Source organism: Haliaeetus leucocephalus, unplaced genomic scaffold, assembly GCF_000737465.1.
Source record: "Haliaeetus leucocephalus isolate CR32 unplaced genomic scaffold, Haliaeetus_leucocephalus-4.0 Scaffold751, whole genome shotgun sequence".
NCBI lineage: Eukaryota > Metazoa > Chordata > Aves > Accipitriformes > Accipitridae > Haliaeetus > Haliaeetus leucocephalus.
In genome coordinates this window covers 18,918,232-18,940,886 of record NW_010973187.1, presented here as the reverse complement: position 1 = coordinate 18,940,886, position 22,655 = coordinate 18,918,232, and the positions used below count along the sequence as shown (strand labels likewise).

Below are 22,655 nucleotides of genomic sequence, written 5' to 3'. Positions count from 1 at the left end.
ATCTACCTAGAGTCTGTTTCAGAAACTGGTGGGTGCATTTTCCTAATCTGGAGTATTTTACATTCAGCTGCTAGTCTTGATTAGCAGATGAAGTAATTCCTGCATTCACTTCCATTGCAGGTTTTTAGAAGGCCCTTCAATTATAGCAGTAAAAGGCATCAGTTACCAGGACACCCACACTAAATAAAACCCCACACTATATAAGAGACACTATCTTCAAGAACAGCTTTGATGCAAACATGAGTACCCATTACCTGTGAGCAGAATATTGAAATTTAAATAAAAATTCAGTGTATTCTGAATGTTTGCATTTTTTAACTCTCAAAAAGCAGCCAAACATTGCCAGTATAAAAGGAATACAAGTAGTCAAAATCCATTAGCTTCCCTGGGACTTGTCCATATAAAGCTTAAGTACTGTCTAAACTTCATTCAACCAATTTACATTGGGGGAAAAGGCTTTTCCATCCTCATTAACTGCTTTACTTTAGCAGCATCAGATCATCACCAGCTGTTTCCTCCCCACTTATAAATTATTTTTTAGGGAAACTCATATAATCATTCTGTTTCTCTCACCCCATTGCTTCCCAGTGTTTGTTCATCTCTCACTATCATGTTCCTTTCTGGGAAGAGTTCTTCCTTCCACATATTGTCAGGGATGCCTTATCACTGCTTTCCTTTCTCAGGCATTTCAAAACTTTCCTTTAAGTTTCATTGCTGCAGTGGCTTGACACTCACCAGAAACCCCATGTTTCCTGCTGTTTCTTCAGAGCAACACCACAGACGATAGCAGATTTAAAGCTGATGCAGAAACGAAAGTATAAAATACACCAGCAGATCTGACAGGAAAAGAAGAGAAGGGGAGAAAGGGAAAAAAATAAAGAGAGAAGGCAACAAGTGCTTTTAGCCAACTGATAGCAGAGCTAGAAAACAAGCATTAATGGTAGGGATGAAATTTTTCCCGTATCCAGAGAGGAAGTCCTTGCAAGTCAGTCGAGGTCAGAAGTTTCCGTGGCTATCAAATTGACTAGCATTTGAAATAAATCCATTATACAAAGCAGTCTAGGGTAAAATCAGTGAGTTTACTGGCAATTTTGCCATCCATTTCAGTGAGGTCATATTTTCATCTTTGCATTGCTTTAATCTTAGCAATGTTTCAGAAGAAAAGTGTTACTGAAAAGCCCAACAAGAAAGGATTTGCAAATCAGGAAATCAAACACTAATGACAACTTCTCAGTACAACCAATGTCCATAAGAATTTGGGTAGTTCTAGGTCCATCCAAGATTTATAATTGTAAGAATTAAACTTTATCATTCACCAGTATACCTCCCTCATTCACGTACTTTCAGTCACAGGCTCCCAAACTGTGCTTGCTTACTACCACAGACAGCAACATCCACTACAACGGCCAAAAGATACCACTTCCATAGTTATCTCACACAACATATAAATAAATATATTTTAAAATCAGTTACCACCAACTGTCTTTCTCCAAGTCTCCAGCAAAGATGAGCCCCTATTTAAGAATCCTTAATTTATAAAATTATGTTAAAAAATTTTTATATTAGTGCTTGTTCATTATCTACAGAAAGATTCATGGGTTATCTGCAGCCACTAGACATGCACACTAAAATGCTCTAAACCATTTCTCCATACTTTTAATATATGTGAATCTAGACAACTGCTTATCATATTCCCATGTCCTAGATCAGGCAAAGACTGAGTAAATCTTTCTTTTCAGGCAAAAAAAAAAAATTACCTACAGCTTATCCTGAGTACTCTTAAAAAGATACTGGTAAAACAAAACCCCTAATATTTTAATAAGCTAAATTCAAGAAAAACATCACCCTCCTGAATACATAAGGAAGGCCAAGAAGTATTTTGCATTTCTCTTGTGCTATTGTGTTAAAAGAAACTGCTTCTGTGAAGCGGAAGAGGGAAAACAGCTTGGCAGATTTCTTACTTCATAAGAGCTGGAAGTGACTTTAGTGCTGGACATCTACTTTGACACTTCTGAAAAATGGTCTAAGGCATTTGCTCACATCCTTCTGCATGTAAACTATTCCCCAAAATCAAGCCCAGAGGAAGAAGAAACATTTTAAAATCCTAACGGGTTGGGTTTTACTTGGCATAACTTTGGCAAGAAAAAGAGCTGGCCAGAAAACTGAAACCAAAATAGATTAAGCAAAAGCTTCCTAATACAATAGAAACTGAAAGCCTTGACATCTGGTATGATGTCAAATGTGAATACTGAGCATTTAGCTTAGTAGGAATAAGAACAATGAAAATAAAGTCCACAGCTTTGACATTTGAAAAGCTTTACCTGACAGGGAAAGTTGAAGACATCCCACAAGTTCTCTGTTAGTGAAACAGCAGCACAGCCTCATTCTTCTCCCATCAGACATGCGAATACCTCTTTTTCAGCCTGTACAAGCTTCTCCTCCTACCCCTTTATTTTCTCCATAGCCTTCCCTTTCACAAAGATATCTGGGTCTAGTCCTGCAGAGAGCTGCCACAGTGCTACAGCACTCTGCTTTCTCAAACCTACTCACATTTCCAACCCTCCTTTGCAGAATATCCCACATTAAAGCCTATCCATGTGACAGACAATTCTGCATGTTAACAACAATTTTGCCCCTACTTGACATGCCCAGTGCTCTGTTAAAGTCAGTCAAATACCATGTCCATGGAGAAGCAGAAGGGCTTTTGAGGCTGTCAGTTTTCTTCACCCCATTCAGTAATTTGCTTAGTTATGTTTACAAGAGGTAATGGTTCCTCCTTACATACTGATCACTGCCAGCCTTACAGAGTGCTTTGAGATGTCTCTAGCAGGCACACCAAGAAGAGCATGAGGTTTGCTGGCTACCACCTGGAAACCTGCATGTGAGAATGAATGACAGGTGATTTGATAATTAAAGCCTTATGGGTCCACCTGGGCAGGAAAAGATTTTTGGAAGCAGTCTTTACATTTTTCATCTCTTCTTTGACTTAAACAAGAAAAAAAAAACTTGTCAAGCAACTAATTTTTCAATTCTTTTCAATCCAAGATCTTGAAAACACTCTGGAAATAAGACTGGGAGTTTAAACCCTTTCAAAGGATTAAGGGTAGGCAATGGGAGCTGGTGTAATATTTCAAGTTCAACAGTTTCAAGGCTTTCATGTGAAGCTAGGGCAGTCAGGGAAGCAGTTGCACTCTGAGTCTGTGCTGTTTTTACATCCAATCAGCATCATGGAAGGCACCAAAGCACCAGGGTGCTGGTCTTAAGCATTGTCTCCACATTCCCAGACAGTTAAAGCTCAAGTTCTTACAACTCCTTTTTATCCAGTAGGGATGTGAGTACAAGGTCTGTTACGTTCTTGGAGTTGAGGAGGGGATTAAGTAAATAAAACCAGGTCTTTTCACCTTCACAACTTAAACTTTTCTTTAACCTGTAGGCTGTTCTCATCTAAGCTCATTAGACTTGAGGCCTAATGTGGTGGCAGCATACATGGTACAGCCAGGCTGCCTCTCCGGCAGTGGAATACAAGTCTAGAGGCAAAATAACTTTGGTATGACTTGGACCTCACACTTAACCATATGTCAAAATCTTGTTCTGGCAAAAATAAGTGTTTGTTTGGAATAGATGCGGCCTTTCCCAACACGTAAATTCTGCTCCCTGTTTGGATACATTACTGATGTTAACACTTTCCCTGACTTTAGCAAGTATATAGGACAACAACACACACTACTTTGGCAAATGACTACAAAAATAATTTCCTAGTCCTCCATATTAATGACATTATTCCTCTCTGCATCCTTTGGATCATCCCTTTGGAAGATCCATCTTTTTCTATAGCACCACATATATTTGCCTCCATTTTAAGGCTCCTTGCAAGACATCCACTGCTATCCTCAAAGCAGCCTGTGCCCACCACAGTTACTTAGAAGGAAGGCTGCTAACTTTCTGCTATTCTTGATTTGCTGAACTCTGGTATTTCCCAATCTAGTCTCAGCCTACCTACCCTGTACAGTATCTAACATAGTAATTCTTTCATCTCATCCAACTTCTCCTTTTCTTGTGCTCCCCTGCCTGCCTTTACCTATTGCCTCTTGCATTACAGGTGGCAAGATTCAGACCTTTGAGAAAGACCATCTTTATGCTGTTTCAGTTTCCTCTGATCACAGGGGATATAGTCAAGACATGCAGAGTCTCCTCCTAAAATTAAGATAACTGAGGCAGATGCCTGGATGCTCTCTCACTTGCATGATTTCAGTAAAATGATTTGCCTCGTTTGGAGTCAGTCAGTTCTCCCCTGGCCAGGTTAGCAAGACTGTAAGGATTAGTTGCTTTTTCTTGGCCTTTCCCTGCAAAAGCAGCAAGGCCCATTTCATAAAGCTCTTCTTCACATGTTAATCTTTCTAGGAGACAAACAGTGCCATTGATTTTTACCTCTTCTCTTTCCACAGCAGATTCCAGGAGATCAGCGATCATAACCAGCAGCTGTTAAACTTGCTCAAGGGATCTGGAAATGTGTGTAGTCTGCAGCGAGAGGGCACGAAGTGGACATTTTGTAGGCTTTATTGCACTGTTGCTTGCAATTGCAAGAAACAACACCACTGTGCTCTATCCCTATCCAAGTAAGAAATGTAGGTGTTTGCCTATCTTGTTATTTCGGAAAGAATATTTTAACAATTTGCGTTTTAGATACCAGGAGAGCAATACCAATCTCTGCTTCAAGTGCATTGGATTAAGCGCTTTGGTTTTTGTTTTTTTTTTCTTAAGAACTACGGCAGCTACTCACAAGTAAAAAATGTGGAAGAGGGAGGTCTTCTCTCACTCATCCATCACACTCAACCATTTCATTGCTGTGGGCTCATACCAACCTTTGCCAGTCAGAACAGACAGCTGGAGTTAAGAACATCCCTAATTGTAGAAAAGATACCTTCAGCACACACAAAGATTATTTCACTGGATGCAAAAGCCCTGAAGTGCTCATTCTTATCATTAAGGGACCATGTTTACAGAAGAGATGCTATCCTTATCTTTTGACTCACAGGACTGAAGTTGGCTAGGCTTGGCAGTAATATCCTATCTTCATCCACTGCAAGCTACTTATCTGAAGAGAGCATTCTGCAAGGCATCTGTGATGAGCTTGCCCTGAAAATATTAATTGAAGCAGTAATAGCTAGGCTTAAGCAACTGGATGTTGAGGATAATGATTTGTGAGTGAAGATAATTACTTAGTAAGTGTAGCATGACTTCTGTTTTACAAGACAATAACAAGCAGGCTATCATCAGCATATAGTAATTAAGAGACTGATGTTACCCACAATCAACATTCACATAGAGGGATGTTGAGAGTGCTGAAACGTTTTAATAGGTTTTAATAACTGGCTGGTGGTACTTGCCATGTAGGTTGGGAAAGCAGCAGTACTACAGTTTAGAAAAAGCAAGTTCTGAATGATTTTACAGTTCTTTCCTTTTCCCTCCTACCCTCATCTCATCTTCCCTATGAGAAACTTCGTTCATTTCCATCATTTCCAAGCACTGAGAAACACCAAGCTGCACTGGGAACACACTGGGGGTGGAAGAGCATGCCACAGGTACTACCAGCATTTCCCAAGATACCTGTTCAGAGGCCACTGAAAGTACATGAAGTGTATACTTCAGCTTGTTTAATTAATTCTGCCTGTGTTTTAACACATTTTGCATGTACTAACAAAAAAAAAAAGGAACTATTTCCAGAGCTGTACAGCTGACTAGTCAGGTATGCTCACACCTTCTTTGTCACTTGCAGAAAAACACCAGGTACAAGACAGTTCCCCCTCACCAATAGCTGTTAATAGGTGCCCAGTAAGTTAACAGGTGTCCAGTAAGGTCAGGATTTCATTCCAGTTTGCTGGATTTTAATAAGCCTTCTGACACTCAAAGTGTAGGGAAAGGTAAAGATGATCTTAAACAGGTACTAGCTTTCATTGAGAAAGTCTATAGAGGAAGAAAATACAGCCTCACAAGACCACTGCTATTGGCTTAAAGCCTCTCAGTTTTAGGGATACTTTGTTCCTAGCCCTCTACCAGTTGCTGAAACATTGCGGAATTCTTGTGCAAAGGACAGCTGAGGAGAAGCACAAGTAACAAAGTACACGAGTAGGGGTTTAACCCTTAAAAGGCCAAATGCTTATTTGGTTTTTATGAACGACTGCTAAAGTATCAGCATTCCCTTAGAGCAACTTCAGGCCAAAATATGGACACACAATTTAGGGTACTCTCCTGTGAGCTGTGCGTTAGAGGCCTCTGGAAGAACTGACTGAAGTGGTTGCATATAAACCTGCTGTGCCTTGAACACATTCAGACCCAGACACTCACAGCCTGGTTTTGGAATAAAAACCAGTGGTAATAGGAGAGCCTCTAGACATTTTCTGAAAGCTGCACTGTAGCTTCCAATTATGTTCAAGTGATGCATTTTAATAGCTACCTTCTTAGTGGAGTAAAAATTTCCATTTGTGCTAACTTTGATGTGATAATAGGAAGGAAAAAAATGTATGTTTGCACTCTTCATTACTATTTTACCAGCCCAAGAAAGTCTGATGGAATATAGGCTTTAATCACAAGAGAGATCAAGAGCAAACAAACATTCACTTCAGAAAAGCCATAATTAGGGAGAAGAAAGGAAAGAGCCATCACCATCAAAAACACTTGGCCTTCACAACAGAGCATTAGGTCACTGGCCAAGAAACAACTGACTTTAAATAGTATAAATGTGTATAGTGAATAAATAAAAGCCAATTGAGGAGTTGCTGCAGATTGTGCAGAACAAGTGGATGATCGGGGTAGATTTTTAAAAGCTTTTTTTTTAAATATGTAAACATATAATTGAGGAAGGATTCTCTTCAGACACTTCCTTAAAGTCTATCCTTCTCCCATGTGGACAACCAGCTGCCTCGCTCCTGTTTCTGCTACAGAAACAAATCTTTTTTTGACAAGCCTCCTGCACAGGCTGAGTGAAGGGTCCCACTTTGCATTACACCTCTCCAGCATGACTGCAGGCTGCCACCAAAAAAGGCCTTCTTTCTCCTCCTCTCAGCCAGACCCCTGCAAGTCTAATTCAGCAATCCCATGGCCATAGGGAAAGGCTGTTCAGCTGCTGATTAAGTGTAAAACTTCACTTTTTGGGGGGTAAGGGTTCAACAGAAAACCAACTACCCAGTTGACCCTGCAGCCACACAGTGACTGAGACTGCTGTAAGGAAAGCAGCAGCAATGGAGCTGGTTTGGGGAACACAGACCCCACCTTTGGCAGCAGTTCACAGTTGCAGCATCTGTGAGAAAACACAAAACCAGACTTTCAGCTCTCCTCCAACATCTGCTACTCTACCAAGCTCCTTTGTCAGCCTCATCCATTGATCACAGCAGACAGAAGCTGTTTGTCCTTGCTTTCTCAAGTCAACACCAGTCAGCTTGCTTCAGACCACCTTTTGCTCAGGGGCTTACCGTGACACCACCCTTGCTTGCACAACTTGACAACTGAGCATCTTTTCCACCTTCCACCCTAACATGACCTACATAAAACCACTAGTTTCTTTTAATCCTTCCATACAAAGTCAGCCAGTTAATTGGGATTAATCCCATTTGAATAACTACTGAGAAGTGACAGTTACGATTAAAATATTTACAAGTACATGAATATGTACAATCAACTGTGACTCTCTTCCTTTCCCACTGCAGATAGCTTGTCTCAAAGTGGCACATCGCTGTCTCTTGTTAAGTGCACTGTTTTTACAAGGTCTGGGACCCCAGGTGCCAAGCAAGTACCAACATATCACAGAACAGGCACAATACTGCATGCGAATCACAGGATCAGTGGTTGAAAAGAGCTGTGGCTCTGTACTACCAAAGATGCAGACACTCAGTAAGGGGAGCATGAGGTAGGGCTCTAATTAGAAGTGTGACATGACAGCCTATCTCTACCTTCAGAAGCTCAGCACAGCAGTACTCCAACCCTGAATGATTGCCTCTGGGTGCTTCTGCAATGTGAAAGCTACAGAACATTTCTAGATACCGGAGAGAACAGTTGACTCTGGACAAAGATAAAAAAAATTTTGCAAGCTCCACGCTTGCCTGGGGTTGGAGGGTACCTCTTTCCTCCCAGCAGGGTGCTGGCCCATCCCATCTGGAGGGAACTCTACACCAGTCCTTGCAGCTTGGTAGAAGATGTATACAAGATGCAAGCCAGGGTTAGATAGCGTGTCTGGGGCAGGAGAGAGGACTCACTGCTTTATTTGTGTGTTACCTCAGAAGAGATAACATGCCCCTGAGCTGTTGGCTTCACCTGACTTCACCTTGAGACTTGATAAACCATGAAGCTGGGTACAAGATACAGAGCAGATGAACCCCAAAACAAAGTTTCTTTTATCTGTCCCAGAAGCCTATGTGCAATTTTTTTTTGTTGTCTTCTAGCTGCCAGAACCGGGGGGACAAGCTTCAGAGAAACACTCATCCAGCAAGTAGTAATGCTGTTTGATTCTGGGTCAGAAACTAGCTGGCAACAGAGAGAATGCATCCTTGGTAAACCCATTCCTCTCTCCCCCTTCAGGACTGCTTCCTCTCCCTCTGTTCAACAGAGCATTTACTTCTCATGTTTATTCCTTAAACCTGATTCCCATTGCTGTGCAAGAGCTACAGTGGTATTGCCAATGGGGGAAAGGGATGAATGGAAAATAAGATGTTAAAGCAGTCCCCAGATCAGAACTATCAGAGGAAATATTTACTGTTCATAACTGTGAAGTCACCATCTCTAGCATGCTATCAACTGTCTCCTCCCTTTTTAGACACAACTCTGGGATTACACAGACAAGCAGCTGACTAGAAATACTCTGTCCAAACCACATCCCTTCACACCTCCCTGGCCACATACCCCTGTTTTGGAAGGGTCAGGAATTCTCTAGCATCACAGAGGTGAAACTTGATGCTTCCTATGAAAGTCAAACTAATACTTAAAAAAAACCTCACTGAAACAGCAGATTTGAGACTACTCAGGAATGTTGTAGCCATGAGAGTCTAAGGGTACAAAAGCAAGGCAGGGTCTGCAAGAGGACATGTCTAATAAAGGATATTACTTTGCCCTCAAACATTGCTGAATGTATTTAGTGCATTCACAGAGTCTCTCAATCAGAGGCCTCATGCCTGCAACTGGAGCTCCATTTCTGCCTGGACAGATAGTTGACTAAAATCAGGCTGGTGGGCAGAGGACTCCTCCTCCAGGGTCAGATTACAGGGCTGAAGACAAAAGCTTTTTCATGCATGTGTGTGCACACTCAAAAGTTTAAGGCAAATTAACAGGGGGAGAGAGGTAATTTATTGAGCATATGTTTAAATATATTTATGTTCTAGTGCAAAAGTTCTTGCTTAGGGAGTAGGGACCTTTGCTTAAGTACTCTATGTGGCTTTCCTGGAGGCCCAGCTGAATTCAACCCCCCAGCTCATAGATTTTCTGTTAAAAGCAGCCCTGCACAGCAGGCTGGCTGTTCAGACCACAAACACAGTGCAAACAGTTGGAGCTCTTGCATGTCCTAGCCCGGAGACTAAAGTAGTGATCCTGCCCACAACAGGTGGATAGATGCAGTCACCATTAACCAGGGGAAAATCACACACTAACCTATACCAGCCCCTGCAAGGTTAGACTGGTTTAAAGCCCAGGAATTGAGCCCAGCAGCAGGGCCACACAGACATAAGACACAGATTTTTGCATGTTTGGCTAAAGTTCTTCAAAAAACCAAACCTGCTTCCAGGTTGTGTGTGGGGTGTTTGTTTGTTTGTTTTAAAAACCCTGTCGACCTGTCCCAGTTTGCCACTTCCCCAACAGCTGAAGGGATTAAACAATTTAAATTCTGTTATCAGTGGTTTGCAGCAAGATGGTTGGCTCTGCATTACCAGGGTGGCAAAACCACAGCAAGCAGGTCAAATGATGCCAGTCAGTATTTGTGAGACCCCACCTGGATACTGGGCCAAGCTCTGGGCCCCACAGTACAAGAAACATTAACAACTGGAGCATGTCGAGATGAGGGCAAATAAGTTGGTGTTGGGGCTGGAGCACAGGATGAATGAGAAGAGGCTGACGGGGGTTCACTCAGCCTGCGTAAGAGAAGGCAAAGGGGGATCTAACTGCTGTCTACAACTATCTAAAAACAGGTAAAGAGAAGACAAAGGCAGATGTTTCTTGGGCACACACAGCAGAAAGAAAAGAGGCAACACGCACAAGCTGCAGCAAGGAAAATCCCCATTAGGTAGAAAGAAAAAATATTTTCCCCCACAATAAGTGTGGTCAAACTCTGGAAGAGGGATCCAGAGAGGTAAGCAAATCTCTGTCCTTGGAGGTTTCTGAAGCTTACCTGGCCAATGCTTTGAGCAACCTGACCTAAATTTGAAGATGGCCTTGCTTTGAGCAGGTGTTGAACTGGAGACCTCCCAGAATTAATTTCCAGTTAAAATTTTCTATTATTCTGTGAACAAGCCTCAAGCCAGCGACTTCTTGAATTGCTCTATCTACATCACAAGACCACATCTAGGTGCCAAGCTGGCATCATTTTGTTTTTGATTCTCCAGATGAAGGTTTAATACATACATGTCTTATCTGCATAAACTCCTTTCCCAGTTTTATCACAATTTCCCTGGGCCTCTTTACACAGAGAAGCCTCACAAAGGAATGTGCGACCATGCCAGAAACTGAGCCAGTGTGTTTCATCAACTCACCGAATCACTGAAGCCTTCAATTATGCTATGCTTTTCAAGTGCAGTAATTAGGGAGCTACAACTTGATCTTCAAGATGATACTGCATGTTTCTATGAAAAAATCTATTTTTAAAAGTTCATTAAATTGTTCTGCCATCCAGAACACACAATGGTTACTAAAACCAGCCATTACGAAAACCAAGCTCATTGATGTTTACCTTGCTTTAAGTCACCTAATAAAGAACATCCACTCCAGCCTGTGGGGACTTTCACCAGGTTTCAAAACAAGGTACTGCCCCAGTTACCTTCCTCTCACTCATTCCCATGGAACAAATTAAGCTGGAGGAAGAGCAGGAGCATCTCTCACCATTCCAACCCAAGCAGCTGCCAGGCTGGGATGCAAAGGGCTGCAATCCCCCATCAGGTGTGAAGAACCAGGGCAGCGAGGAAAAGACCCTGATTACATCTAAGAGTGAACCGCTCCCCAAATACAGCATCTGGAGGTAGAAACTGGGCTGAGTTAATTAAAGCCACATTTGTCAGAAATGGGTGGTTTCTATATCACCTGCACACTTGGAGAAGTCATTTCCTAACCTTGAGGGCAACAGAAAACACAAGCCTCTGCTGATCAGTCTGGGTTTGTCTAGATAGGAGTCAGCAGGAGATGGGTCACTCAGGGATCAGCTGCTGATAGGGCAGGAGCTGCTTATAAACACATCCAGATATCATTTTTGGGGGTCAACACAGATAAGCTGATCTTCAAGTTAACTTAAGAAGTAACAGTTTCTTTCACTCGGTGGTCTTGGGGAAAGTGTCCCAAGTTCAATATATCAAAATAACAGTAATAGATGGCATGCACAGGGATTTAAAAATCAGAGTAAAAGCCAGGGCTGACACTGCGTCTGAGGCAGGTCTCCCCGTGCCCAGGAGAGGGAGTTGATCTGGTGTTACAGCCTGCAGAGATCCTGGAGGCTCAGCCAATCTCTCCAGGAGATGTAAAAACCACCCCACCTCCAAATTATTCCCACACCGAGGAGCAACAAGGATCCTCTCCTCCCTCTCCCAAACTGACATGGGCTGTAGGCAGCCCGCCAGACACCCCTACAACAGATGGGGGAAGAGGAAAGTCTTCGCACGAAAGCCTAGGGGTAGTTTGGCACGCAGGGGTGGAGATAAGAGAAGCTACCCCCCCTCTTATGGGACAGGAACAGGCAGGGAAACCGGTTATGGCCTGAGGAACGCCCTGCCCCAGTCTTACCGTGTAAGATGGGGCGTTGGTGGACCCCTTGCCTAATTACAGGCGACACGTTCACTTTATAAGACAGAACAGAAAAGCCTGCCGGGGGTGGGTCAGGAAGCGTCCCCTAAAACCTGGGGGATGGGAAGGAAAGACGTGTCCATCTTGTAAGGTAGGAAAGCATGGGGTCCCTTACAGCCTGCAGGAGAGGAATTCCCCTTATGAGATAGGAGAGGGGGAAGGGGGGTCCCGTACAGCCGGAGGGAGGGAATTTCCCTTGTAAGACAAGCGGGTGAGGGGTCCCCCACAGCCTGCCGGGGGTTTGCCCGTACAAGACGGAAGGGCACGAAGTCATCTGCAGGCTGATGGGAGCCCCCCCCAGACTTATAAGACAGGAGGATGGCGGGGTCCCCCTTTGCAGGGCTCCAGCCCCTGACAGGGGGGACGGGGAGGGATCACGGCTCCTACCGGCTGCAGGAGGCGGCCGAGTCGGCCACACCAGGGGTGCTGTCCGCCGGGGGCGAGCGGCTGGCGCGGGCCCCCGCACTGGCCCTGCCCCGTCTCTTCCGAGGGGGCTTCTGACCCACGGGCTCTGCCTCCATGGTGACACGTCGCACCGGGGAAAAGCGGGGACAGGACCAAGCCGTACCGCGGATAATGGCGGCGGCCGTAGTGGCGGCGGAGGCGAACCGGAGGTTTGAAAATGGCGGCGGTAGCGGCGGCGGCCAATCAGCACGGCGGGTGGGGCGAGTTGCCAGGAGACGGAGGGGCGGGACAAGCGAGGGGCGGGCTTCTGAGGGAAGAGGCGGGGGGGAGAGGACCCCGGCCTGAGGGGAAACTGAGGCAGGGAGCCGTTATGTCCGACCATCGCCCGCCCTCTCCGTCTCGGCCAGGGCATTGCTCCCTCTCCTCCCGTCGTCCGTCCTTCCCTTCAGCCTTTTCTCCTCAGCGAACGCAAGGCCAGCACCCCGTAGCCCCCGGGGGAGAGGAGCAATGTCATCCCAGTCAGAGAGAGGCAGAAATCAACAAAGGCGTTGGACGAAAAACAGCTCCCTCCCCAAAAGAAAAACCCCTACCTCAGAAATCAGCTCAAATCTCAAAAATTTACCTCAGACACCCCCCCCTCAAAACACATACGAGCAATTTTAACGGGGAGTGAGCTTAGTGGTGTCTCCTGGCTGTGGGCATGGGGCTGAGGCAGTGGCTTCCCTCACAGAGCATCCTGCCCATGCCCCCCAGACCCTTTCGCCTCTTGCTTTTACAGGGTTTTCCCTCTCCCCAGATGACATGGGATGTGCCTGGACCAAACCATCCCTGTGCAGAATCGTGAAGCCACGCAAAGGAATAAGGTGGGATATTTGTCTCCCACTTGCTGGCATGGGGAGGGTGGGATCTTGCAGGCTGTGGTCTGTCATCCCTGAGCCACGTCCCAGCATGAAACCACTGTGTAAACCATTTGCAGTGGGGTCTTCAATTCTGATAGAGAAGCAGACACCTTGGCTAGACAGACGTTGGCTAGTAAACCCCAGAAACTCTGCCTGGAAAAGCAATCAGGAGCCCTCATGGTTCCTCCTGTCCCACTTTGGGTTAAGTGGTGCTTTGGGCAAGACACTGGGTGAATGTTTAGACAAAGTCAGGTGAGGGTATCAGTTGTAAACGTGTCCCACTTGGCTGAGATTTTTCTTGTCCTCCATTTCAGCCCTTTCCCTCTGTGGAAAGTGACTGTCATGGAGGGGATGGGGTCTCTCCCCTCATGGGGTGGCAACCCCAACCGGTCCCAGAAGAGGGGGTGGATTATAGTGTATCACTGCTTATAAATTGGAAGTACCTCCTCTGGAGTGCAGATCTGCCTTTAGACCAGACAGTTTTGGCAGAAAGATCTCCCTTTAACAATGCTGGCACCCCAGTCAGCTATGCTGGAATGGCCTTTCACAGTTTATCATGTTCATTTCAGTCACAGGTTGTTCTCAACTTCTGCGTAGCAGTTGGATGAAATGCTTTGAAACCCATTAAAAACCCCACATATGCACAAGGCATTTCACTGACTTGGCTCTATTTTAGTAATGCATCAGAAATGGATTCTTCAGAGATGCTGAAAAACAAGTCTACCTTTTGAAGTGGAACCTGCAGCTTGATTCAGAAAAGTAGATGCCCCCTCTTTAAGCTGAATACAGCAGCCTGCCAGAAGGTTTAGCACAATCATATGCGAGACAAAGATTTGAAGGTTTTAGAAAGAAGTTGTGCTTCTATTTTGAAATATACCATTGGGATGGGAGAAAGAGTAAGCATACCTGATACACCAGGCTTACTCTCAGCAGAGTATGCCAGAGGAGTCAGACTCAGCACTGATACTATGCCAAAGCTAAGGGAATTAATTTTGCTTATTTTATTCCAGTGCAGACTTAACAAGACAAAACTGTGAAGTTTCTTTTTTTGTTCAAACCTAAACAGTTTAGCAACTTGTATTGCCTCACTCAGTATTTCATTTATATTGACTTATAGTTACTGATAGACATTCAGCACACTTGAGACATTCATACACTTCATCTCTACCAGCCAAATTCTTTCACTTCTTTCCAGTCCTCCACAGCTGTCTGCTACCTCAGAGATCTCCCCTGCTCAGCTGGATCCTGGTTTTTGCAGCAGCCATCCGCAAACTGGTGTGTCCACCTGGTTTTGAAAAGCTTCCAGTCTTTCAAGACCTCCTGTTTTTTGCATTCTGCAGTGGCTGCAGCTGCATCCCTGAGCATTGTATCCTCCCCAGTACAGCAGGCAGTGAGCCATGGACTTAGCAAATGACTTTTCCATCTAGTTGGAGTACTTGGCACAGACATTGGTGATCTGAGAGGTATTTGTGGCAGGCCTTCTCTGCTGAAACTATAGGAATGAAGGTCATGAGGGTCATGCATATCTGAGGATGCAGTCACCAGGTGTGTTTCTCTTGGTGAAGTCAATACTGAAGGTTCTCCTAAACCAAGGATGCGATAGGAGAGGACACCACCCCATCAACAGGTTCAAGTGGGATGCTGGGTATCCAGGTTGCAGTTGGTGATGTCATAGATCTATGACATGGCCTTCTTGTCTCCTGTGGAACCTGAGTGCTCCAGGGTGGGGTGGAAGCTCAGTGTGGAGCTGCCTGTGGAAGCTCCCTGTCTTCAAGTCGATTTGCAGAGCTACAGCTTGGATCTGAATGACCAGGAATCCTTGCAGGATCCACCCATCAGCAGGCAGTAGAAGGAGGTTCTGAGAGACTGCTACAGATGAGTATTCAATCCAAATGTAGATTTTTGAAGGCCACACTTCATTCGGAGTCAATTACAATCAGATTCAGCTGTGGCCAGGCTGGGGAGGGAAATATACCCTGAAATCTGAGTCAGGGCTTGTTATCGATCTCTGTTACATCCGTCTGCCTTTCAGTTACATGATCAAGACAAAGAAAGTCTCCATCCATCTTCAAGCTGCAGAAGTGTGGCAGAACCCAGACTGCTTCGGCTCTGCACCCATCGTGCTTTATCTGCCATTTTGGAAGTCTCAACAACCTGTGCCCAGATGCAGCATTACCTTCCCAGGGGTGCAGCAGTCCCAGGCTGTTGGCAGCATCTCTCTTCCCACTGACGTGCGGCTCACTGTGAAAGAAGAACAGTGGACACCAAACTAAATTTCAACTGTAGTGAAACATGTTTGCTGGAGACCATAGTAAAAGGGAGGTCAGGTGGCAGTGGAAAGAGAGGAACAGAATAGGGAGAAGTAGACTGAAAACCAGAGTCACTCTTACCTTTCTCTAGAGAAGACTTAAGTCTTTATAATAGATTAATTTAAATTACAGAGACTCACCTACAACTCTCCTTGAACTCACATCCACTGTAGTCACAGGATCTGCTGAACAGTGGAAGACAAAGGGAACCTCAAAGCATGGGCCACGGCTCAGAAGGGGGAAAAACCTCTCATTGTGGGCAACAGGATTCCTGGTGCAAACATTTTAGGAAAGTTGAGAAGCTAGTCCAGCTCAGGGATCCATTTCATGTCTCTTGTAATCCTCTTTATTAGATTTCCACCAATTTTTGGTATCTTTCTGGTGATTGTGGGTTCTGAAGCTAGATGGATGCTCTGGAGAGCTGCTCCCCAAGTCCTCCCTCACTAATGAAGGACCCAGAGGAGCTTGTTCATTTGCTTGGTTTCGAGAACAGGGCCTTGTAGTTGGACCCCGTGTTTGAGGCAGAACTGCACTGTCCATCTGCACACCACCCTGCCCAGCAGAGACAGACATGCAGAACCTCCAAGTAGGACCAGGGAAGTGGCAAACCAAGACACTCTGTGAAAGAAACCTTTCTTTTCACAGTGTCCGCTCCCTGCTGAGAGGCAGTAGCAACAGCAATGATTTCCTCAGAGGAGCCAGAGGCTGCACAAGAAAATCCTTCCTGATGCTAAGGAGATCTGCCTCTCGCATTCCTCCCTCTCTCCGCCATATGGCAGTGCCTATCAGACTGGAGGCATCGTGCCCAAGGGGATCCCCAGCTTCTCATCACAGGCAGCTATGAGGGCAAGCACTGGGGAGGAAGGGTATGTGACTGCTAATCAGCACATGAGCAAGAGTCTTCAGCTAGACACGCCAGCCTCGCCCTGTGTCTTCTTCCCCTGACTTACGCATGAGACTCACCAGCTGCATAGCACTGGTAACTGCTACTTGTGTAGTTTATGCGCTCACCAGAGCTTGGAATTTTAATAAGCATAAGTGGATTTAGGATGCTATATAAAGATACTATCTCAAAGTCAGGCATTTAGCTCAGTGCTGGTGGTACAGCCTCTTCCGTGATGGTCAGGACAGAAGCTCTGCCTTGCCTCAGGCCACACCCTGACTTTATGGCTGAGCCCCTGGTAGCGTCTGAGGCTAGTTACACTGCTGAAGATGGACTTGGGCAGCCCAGTGCCCATCGAAGACAAGTAATTGTTGAAGATTATGCCCACATGATATCTGTGGGATCTCATGAGTGGTGCACAACTAGAATTACTGGCAGCACAGCCTCTCAAGGGCTTGCTAAGAGGGTGTTGAGAATCCCACTGATGCTACAGCACCTACCTGCTCCCAAGTGCTGTCAGGGGTTGCAAAACAGTTTCACTGCATTTTTGGAAGGTCATGATGCTCCAGGAGAAATTTTAAGTTTAAGCTTTGCTCTGTACTTCATCTTCAAGGCCAGAAAAGATTTTACTCAAAGGAGGGCTTTTGCCTGCTAGGCTTTCTCCTCCCCACTCTCAGCAAGGAGTAGTAGAGACTCTATTGACCTAAATGTCTGTCTTGTTAGGACTATTCCCTTCCGGAAAGATTTTTAGGATTAGGCAGGGGATTAGTAACACATGCATTAAGGACTTGTGGTTCTCAAACAAGCAGACTTAATTAGGCAAAGATTAAAGCACACTTCATTGACACCAATCTCTTTCAGGATTCAAAGTGTCAAGTTATTTTGTAGAATTTTATACACTTGGCAACGTTGCTCATTTAAGCACTTGCACTACTTCGAAAGTAGTCATCTGGAGGATTCAAGGCAGCTTAGACATTTATAGAGCCATAAAACCTTAGGCCATAAATTGCACATGATTAAGGTGTCTGTCACCATCAGTATTTAGAGACATTTAAAAAAACACACCGACCTGTCTTGTATTTTCATCTAGGAAGAAAAAACCCTAGAAAATAAGTGCCATAAAACTACATGAAAATTGCCCGTGCGTTCCAGGTAGTCAGCAATCATTAGGCTAGATAATACATGTGGTTCACAGCCATGACAGGAACTCTGCCAAGTGACACAATCAGCTCATGAAAGGTTTCAGAACTCTTCCATGAGGCTTACGAGAAACCCAAGCTGGCCAAACTGCTGCTGTAAGCCTCAAGTGATGCATTTCCCAACCGTTGCACACCATGCAGAATTGATTACTTTTAGAAACAAAAAATTAAGCAAATTAGTTTGGATAATCGAGTTACTCTGCTCTTCCGTTCTCACTCGTTGCACCTTCTACAAACATTATAATTAGGCCTTGCTTGTGTTTTGTCTTAGCCAGAGAGCTGACCAATGTAAAAAAGCCAGTTTTAATAATAGTGCAGCCCCATGGGTATTTTTACAATGCATTCCAACTTTCAGAAGATGAAGGAAAAAGTGTTTTGCTTTTACATCTTCAAAATGACTGTTTATGTAGGCTTAATGACAGCATTTATCACTGTCAGAGATTTAGGACCATTAGAAAAGCCCTGTGAACTGCAAGTAATCAGAATTGTCAGTCATCTATTAGCTTTGTCTGTGGCAATGGGAAAGGCTCTTGCTCAAAACTTCTCCTTTGCAGCTCAGCACAGCAGGGGAGCCGGTCTCTAGCTACAACATTACAACGCCCTTTTGACACTGCTGTGGATTTGATTTCAGCAGCTCCAAACCAATCCTTTTCCATAAGGGAGCAGGGATGTGTGCAGGAATGAGAAGATCCCATGCAGCCAAGAACAGCCTGGACAATCAAATGTGTCTACCTACCTTTTCCAGCCATGCAACAGATCTCTGTACACCACACGTTCAAATTAATCCAAATAATTCAAATTAAGCCTCTATGCTGAAATCTAATTCTTCTAAAACAAAAACCTGATGCAAAGCTTCAGGTTTTGACCCCACTAAAGGCAGTGTTGGTAGCTCTGACATTAAACAAGAAGGGAAGCACTAAGGCCAAGTTCTTAAACTGGTCATGAATTTGGCAAGAGCTTTTCTAATCCCGTCTTTGCTCTCAATGTTTCCTATGTACAGACAGGTGGGAAGGAAAAGTCTCACTGAGAAGGGCCCTTTGCAGAGGCTCAATAATGAATTGAATCAATGCAGAAATACAGCACTGGGCAGTTCCATGGCTAACAGCAATGCCCTAGTGAACTATAGGGATTCTGGCTCAGCCTCTTCGATTAAAACAAAAACTTGCAAGACTGATAGTAGGGTCAACTACTAAGAGAGCAGAGAGCTGCTAGGATCCTCTGCAGATAAAATCACTTTACTGGCAGAGAAAAAGACACAATTCAATTTCCTCAAGAAGTGTGTGCACACACACACACACTCTTGACTGATGAGATGGTTTCAGCTTTGTGGACAGGGAAATGCAGGAGAGAGATCAAGAAGAAAAAAAAAAAGGGTATTGGAAAGCTGAAAACAAGTCACGCAGCAGGAAGTTAGTTCCTTGGAGTCCTGCTGAACAAATTGAAACTAGAAGTGCCCGTGAGCTGACACTAACATTGGACAATGTTCAAGGGCACGAGACAAACCGGTGGCAGGGAAATGCATTGAGGGTTATTGAGTATGTAGAAACCACATGCAGTTCGGAAAGTCCCTGAGCTGAATAAAAATCGGAGGAGAGACTTCAGGGAATATGTTATATACATTTTCCTGTCCCTTTGCACTTCTCCAAGAAGCTGCTTGTGGCCACGGCTGGGAGCAGGGCACTGGGAGGCAGACCTTTGCCTGACACCTTACAGCCACCCTGAAACTCATCAAAGAATGTAAGTCCATCTGTTTTCAAGTTACTTTAGAAGAAAGCTTTTCCTTAAAGCATTTACCTCATTAGTCCTAAGGCAATTAAAGGGAGAAGAGTAGAAATAACCCTTTGCAACTGGAGAATAAATAAAAATACATCCTTGTGCACTCACTATTGCTATAGCCTAACCTCGCCGCAAAGAAGCCCGTACCCCACAGCTGGTTCCTATCTGCTTTAGGGAATGCAGAGGAGAAGCACAGCTGTGCAGACACAAATAAAGAGATGGTGCTTTCTCCACCCTCGGTTACAGGAATAGCTTTGAGGCAGAGCTGGTTGGGGGAATTCTGCTGGAACTGTGTTCTGCTGAAATATGCAGTTCCACTCCAATTGAGCCGTCTAGCAGAACGAGATGGGTCTGCCAGGGTTTTATTTGGAAAGAAAAATTAGGGGAGTGGGGGAGAAGCTGGATTGTCAAAACATCCCATCCTGATAGCCTTGAAATGAAGGTTTTCAGTTTAATCACTTTTTGCTGTAGCTTTTTGCATTACAATAGAGAATGCCAAAAGTTCCTACTGATGCTGAATGCTTCTTTTGACAGTACTATATTAGTAATTTACTTTTGTGGTGAGTTTAATTGTTTTTTTGTGAGTGTATCTGAATGGATCCCCCCGCATCCAAATTGCTCCACTGTCTCACACTGCAAGGACGTGTTTGCAGATGGAGTCTGGCTGAAGCAAAATCTGTACATTGGAGGGAGGGGTAGGAAACCACATAAGCAAAACAAGTGGAGTTTTCCCTGCTTGCATCCTTCACGTGCATGAAGCAGAAAGGGCTGATGCCAAGGCCAGAGAAGGAGCAGTATAAAAACAAACCATGCATGGACAGAAACACAACCAGTAAAATGCTAGAGATATGCAGGCTAATGCTTGGGTAAATCATCTCTGGTTATCAGTAACAGATGCCTGAGCTGAGGTTGGGGCCTCACTGCATGATAGATAAAGGACAACCACTATCAGGAGCAGTGCTTCAAAGTCAGCTCTGGCAAACCTAAATTAGGGTAACAGTGGCCTGAGGCCTCCCTACAAGGAGAAGCGGGGGTGTCCCCAGAGGACTAGTTGGCTCATTAATAAGTGGGTGCCCCTTGGGATGTTCCTCATTTGCTCATCAGACATGAGGCTGACAGCAAAATTTGCAGGGCCACCATGTGATGGCCACCTGTCCTGGTTTTGGCTGGGATAGAGTTAATTTTCTTCCCAGTAGCTGGTATAGTGCTGTGTTTTGGACTTAGTATGAGAAGAATGTTGATAACACACTGATGTTTTCAGTTGTTGCTGAGTACTGTTTAGCCTAAGTCAAGGATTTTTCAGCTTCTCATGCCCAGCCAGCAAGAAGGCTGGAGGGGCCCAAGAAGTTGGGAGGGGACACAGCCAGGACAGCTGACCCAAACTGGCCAAAGGGGTATTCCATACTGTGTGATGTCATGCCCAGTATCTAAACTGGGGCGAGTTGGGTAGGGAGGGATCGCTGCTCAGGAACTAACTGGGCGTTGGTCAGCAGGTGGTGAGCAATTGCATTGCGCATCACTTGTTTTGTACATTCCAATCCTTTTATTACTATTGTCATTTTATTATTGTTATTATTATCATTATTAGTTTCTTCCTTTCTGTCCTATAAAACTCTTCTTATCTCAACCCACGATTTTTACTTTTTTTTCCCTGATTCTCTCCCCCATCTCACTGGGTGTGTGTGGGGGGAGTAATAGAGCGGCTGCGTGGTGCTTAGTTGCTGGCTGGGCTTAAACCATGACACCAACAAAGCTCCTGAGGGTCGCAACAGCCTTGTGAGATATGAGCTCACAGTCGGTTGAGCTTTGGGGACTGCGGGCACAGGGCAAGTTCCTCCCCTACCAGAGGCTTGTTGGTCAATACTGGTGTTAAGTGGGATAAGCCCAGGTTTGCCCACGTCACTGGGGAGTTCCCTTTAATGATATTAGTGGCTTTATGCCTCTGGAGGACAATGGAGGCAGATGGAGACCTGCTGGGGAATGGCATCTGGCAGTTCAGGCTAAAGTGGAGGATGGAGATCTCTAGGACTATTGCTCTGCATATTTAGCCAGTGCTGAATTCACTTGAAAAGACAACAGCTGCCTTCGGGGGGATGAGGGTGTGGAAAGTTGGCAGCTTTTACTCCCCAGAAAAAGGCATAATGAGAGCCAGTGGCTGGAAGCTGATGCTAGGGAAATTCACATGTGAAACAGGGAGCAAATTTAACTAGGTGAACAATTAAACTTCGGAGCAAATTATTTCTGAAATTGTGGATTTTGGAACTACATGAATCACTATTTTTTCAGTTCAGCCAACAAACCAAAAATACTGAAAACTCCCACATTTGGCTCACCCTGAAGCAAAGTGAGATTTTTTCCCCCCACTTTTTCCTGCTTCAGCAACACCAACAATTAATATTGAATTAAATAGTTTCTCTTTCCAGGGCCAAAATCTTTTAATTCCATGGGGGCACCTCTAACAAAAGCAAGTGATAGGCCTGAAGGGTGACATTTAAGTGCTGTTCTCCAAAGCAGCATGGCAAAAGCAGGACCTTCTCTGTTCTTTAGTAGCCTGATGAGTCAAGTGCTTGCCCAGACCGTGGCCACAGATCAGTTCTGCCCTCAGTCTCAGGACACTTATCCAGCATGTTTTGGGACACCACCCACATCCTCATGGGTATGGACTTGCTCCGTAGAGACAAACAGCAGCTGGTGCCAGACCACATGGTGGGGACAGCAATAGGAAGACCAGGAAGAGTGAGGAGGAGATATTTAGGATGTGGGAGTGGGAAGAAGGAGGCAGCTGCTGTGAGGTCTGGCTATAAAAAGGCTGGGAGCTGCTGCAGCAGGTCCTCTGGGGGTGGTCTCTGTCCTTCTGGCTGATGCTGTTCTAAATATGTCTTGGAGCTGAGATCACGGGCAGGTTATCTCTGTCACCACCAGATGATAGCAACTCTCTCCTTTGCTTTCCATTTCCCAAGAAACAGAAATCAGACCCCAAAATTCTTGACTTGGGGTTTATCAAAAGCACATCATTTAGTGAATAAATGCTTCATGCTCTAAACTCTCCGAGTTCCTAATTTTCTCTTTTCTCGTTGAGGAACAGATGCCTCTTGGAAAGAAGATCTTGTCTGACCGGCAGGCTTGGGGCACACATTTCAGGAGGGTCTTTGTTTAGGCC

General features: G+C 44.9%; 1 protein-coding gene across 1 annotated transcript in view; it reads right to left on the bottom strand.

The window, feature by feature from the left end:
• Positions 1-12,545, bottom strand: part of NET1 (neuroepithelial cell transforming 1) — a 61,275-nt gene extending 48,730 nt beyond the window's left edge. Inside the window, exon 1 of the mRNA XM_010581034.1 lies at positions 12,412-12,545. Coding sequence (XP_010579336.1) covers positions 12,412-12,545 — 134 coding nt within the window. The remainder of the gene's footprint in view (positions 1-12,411) is intronic.
• Between the last annotated feature and the right edge of the window lie 10,110 nt (positions 12,546-22,655).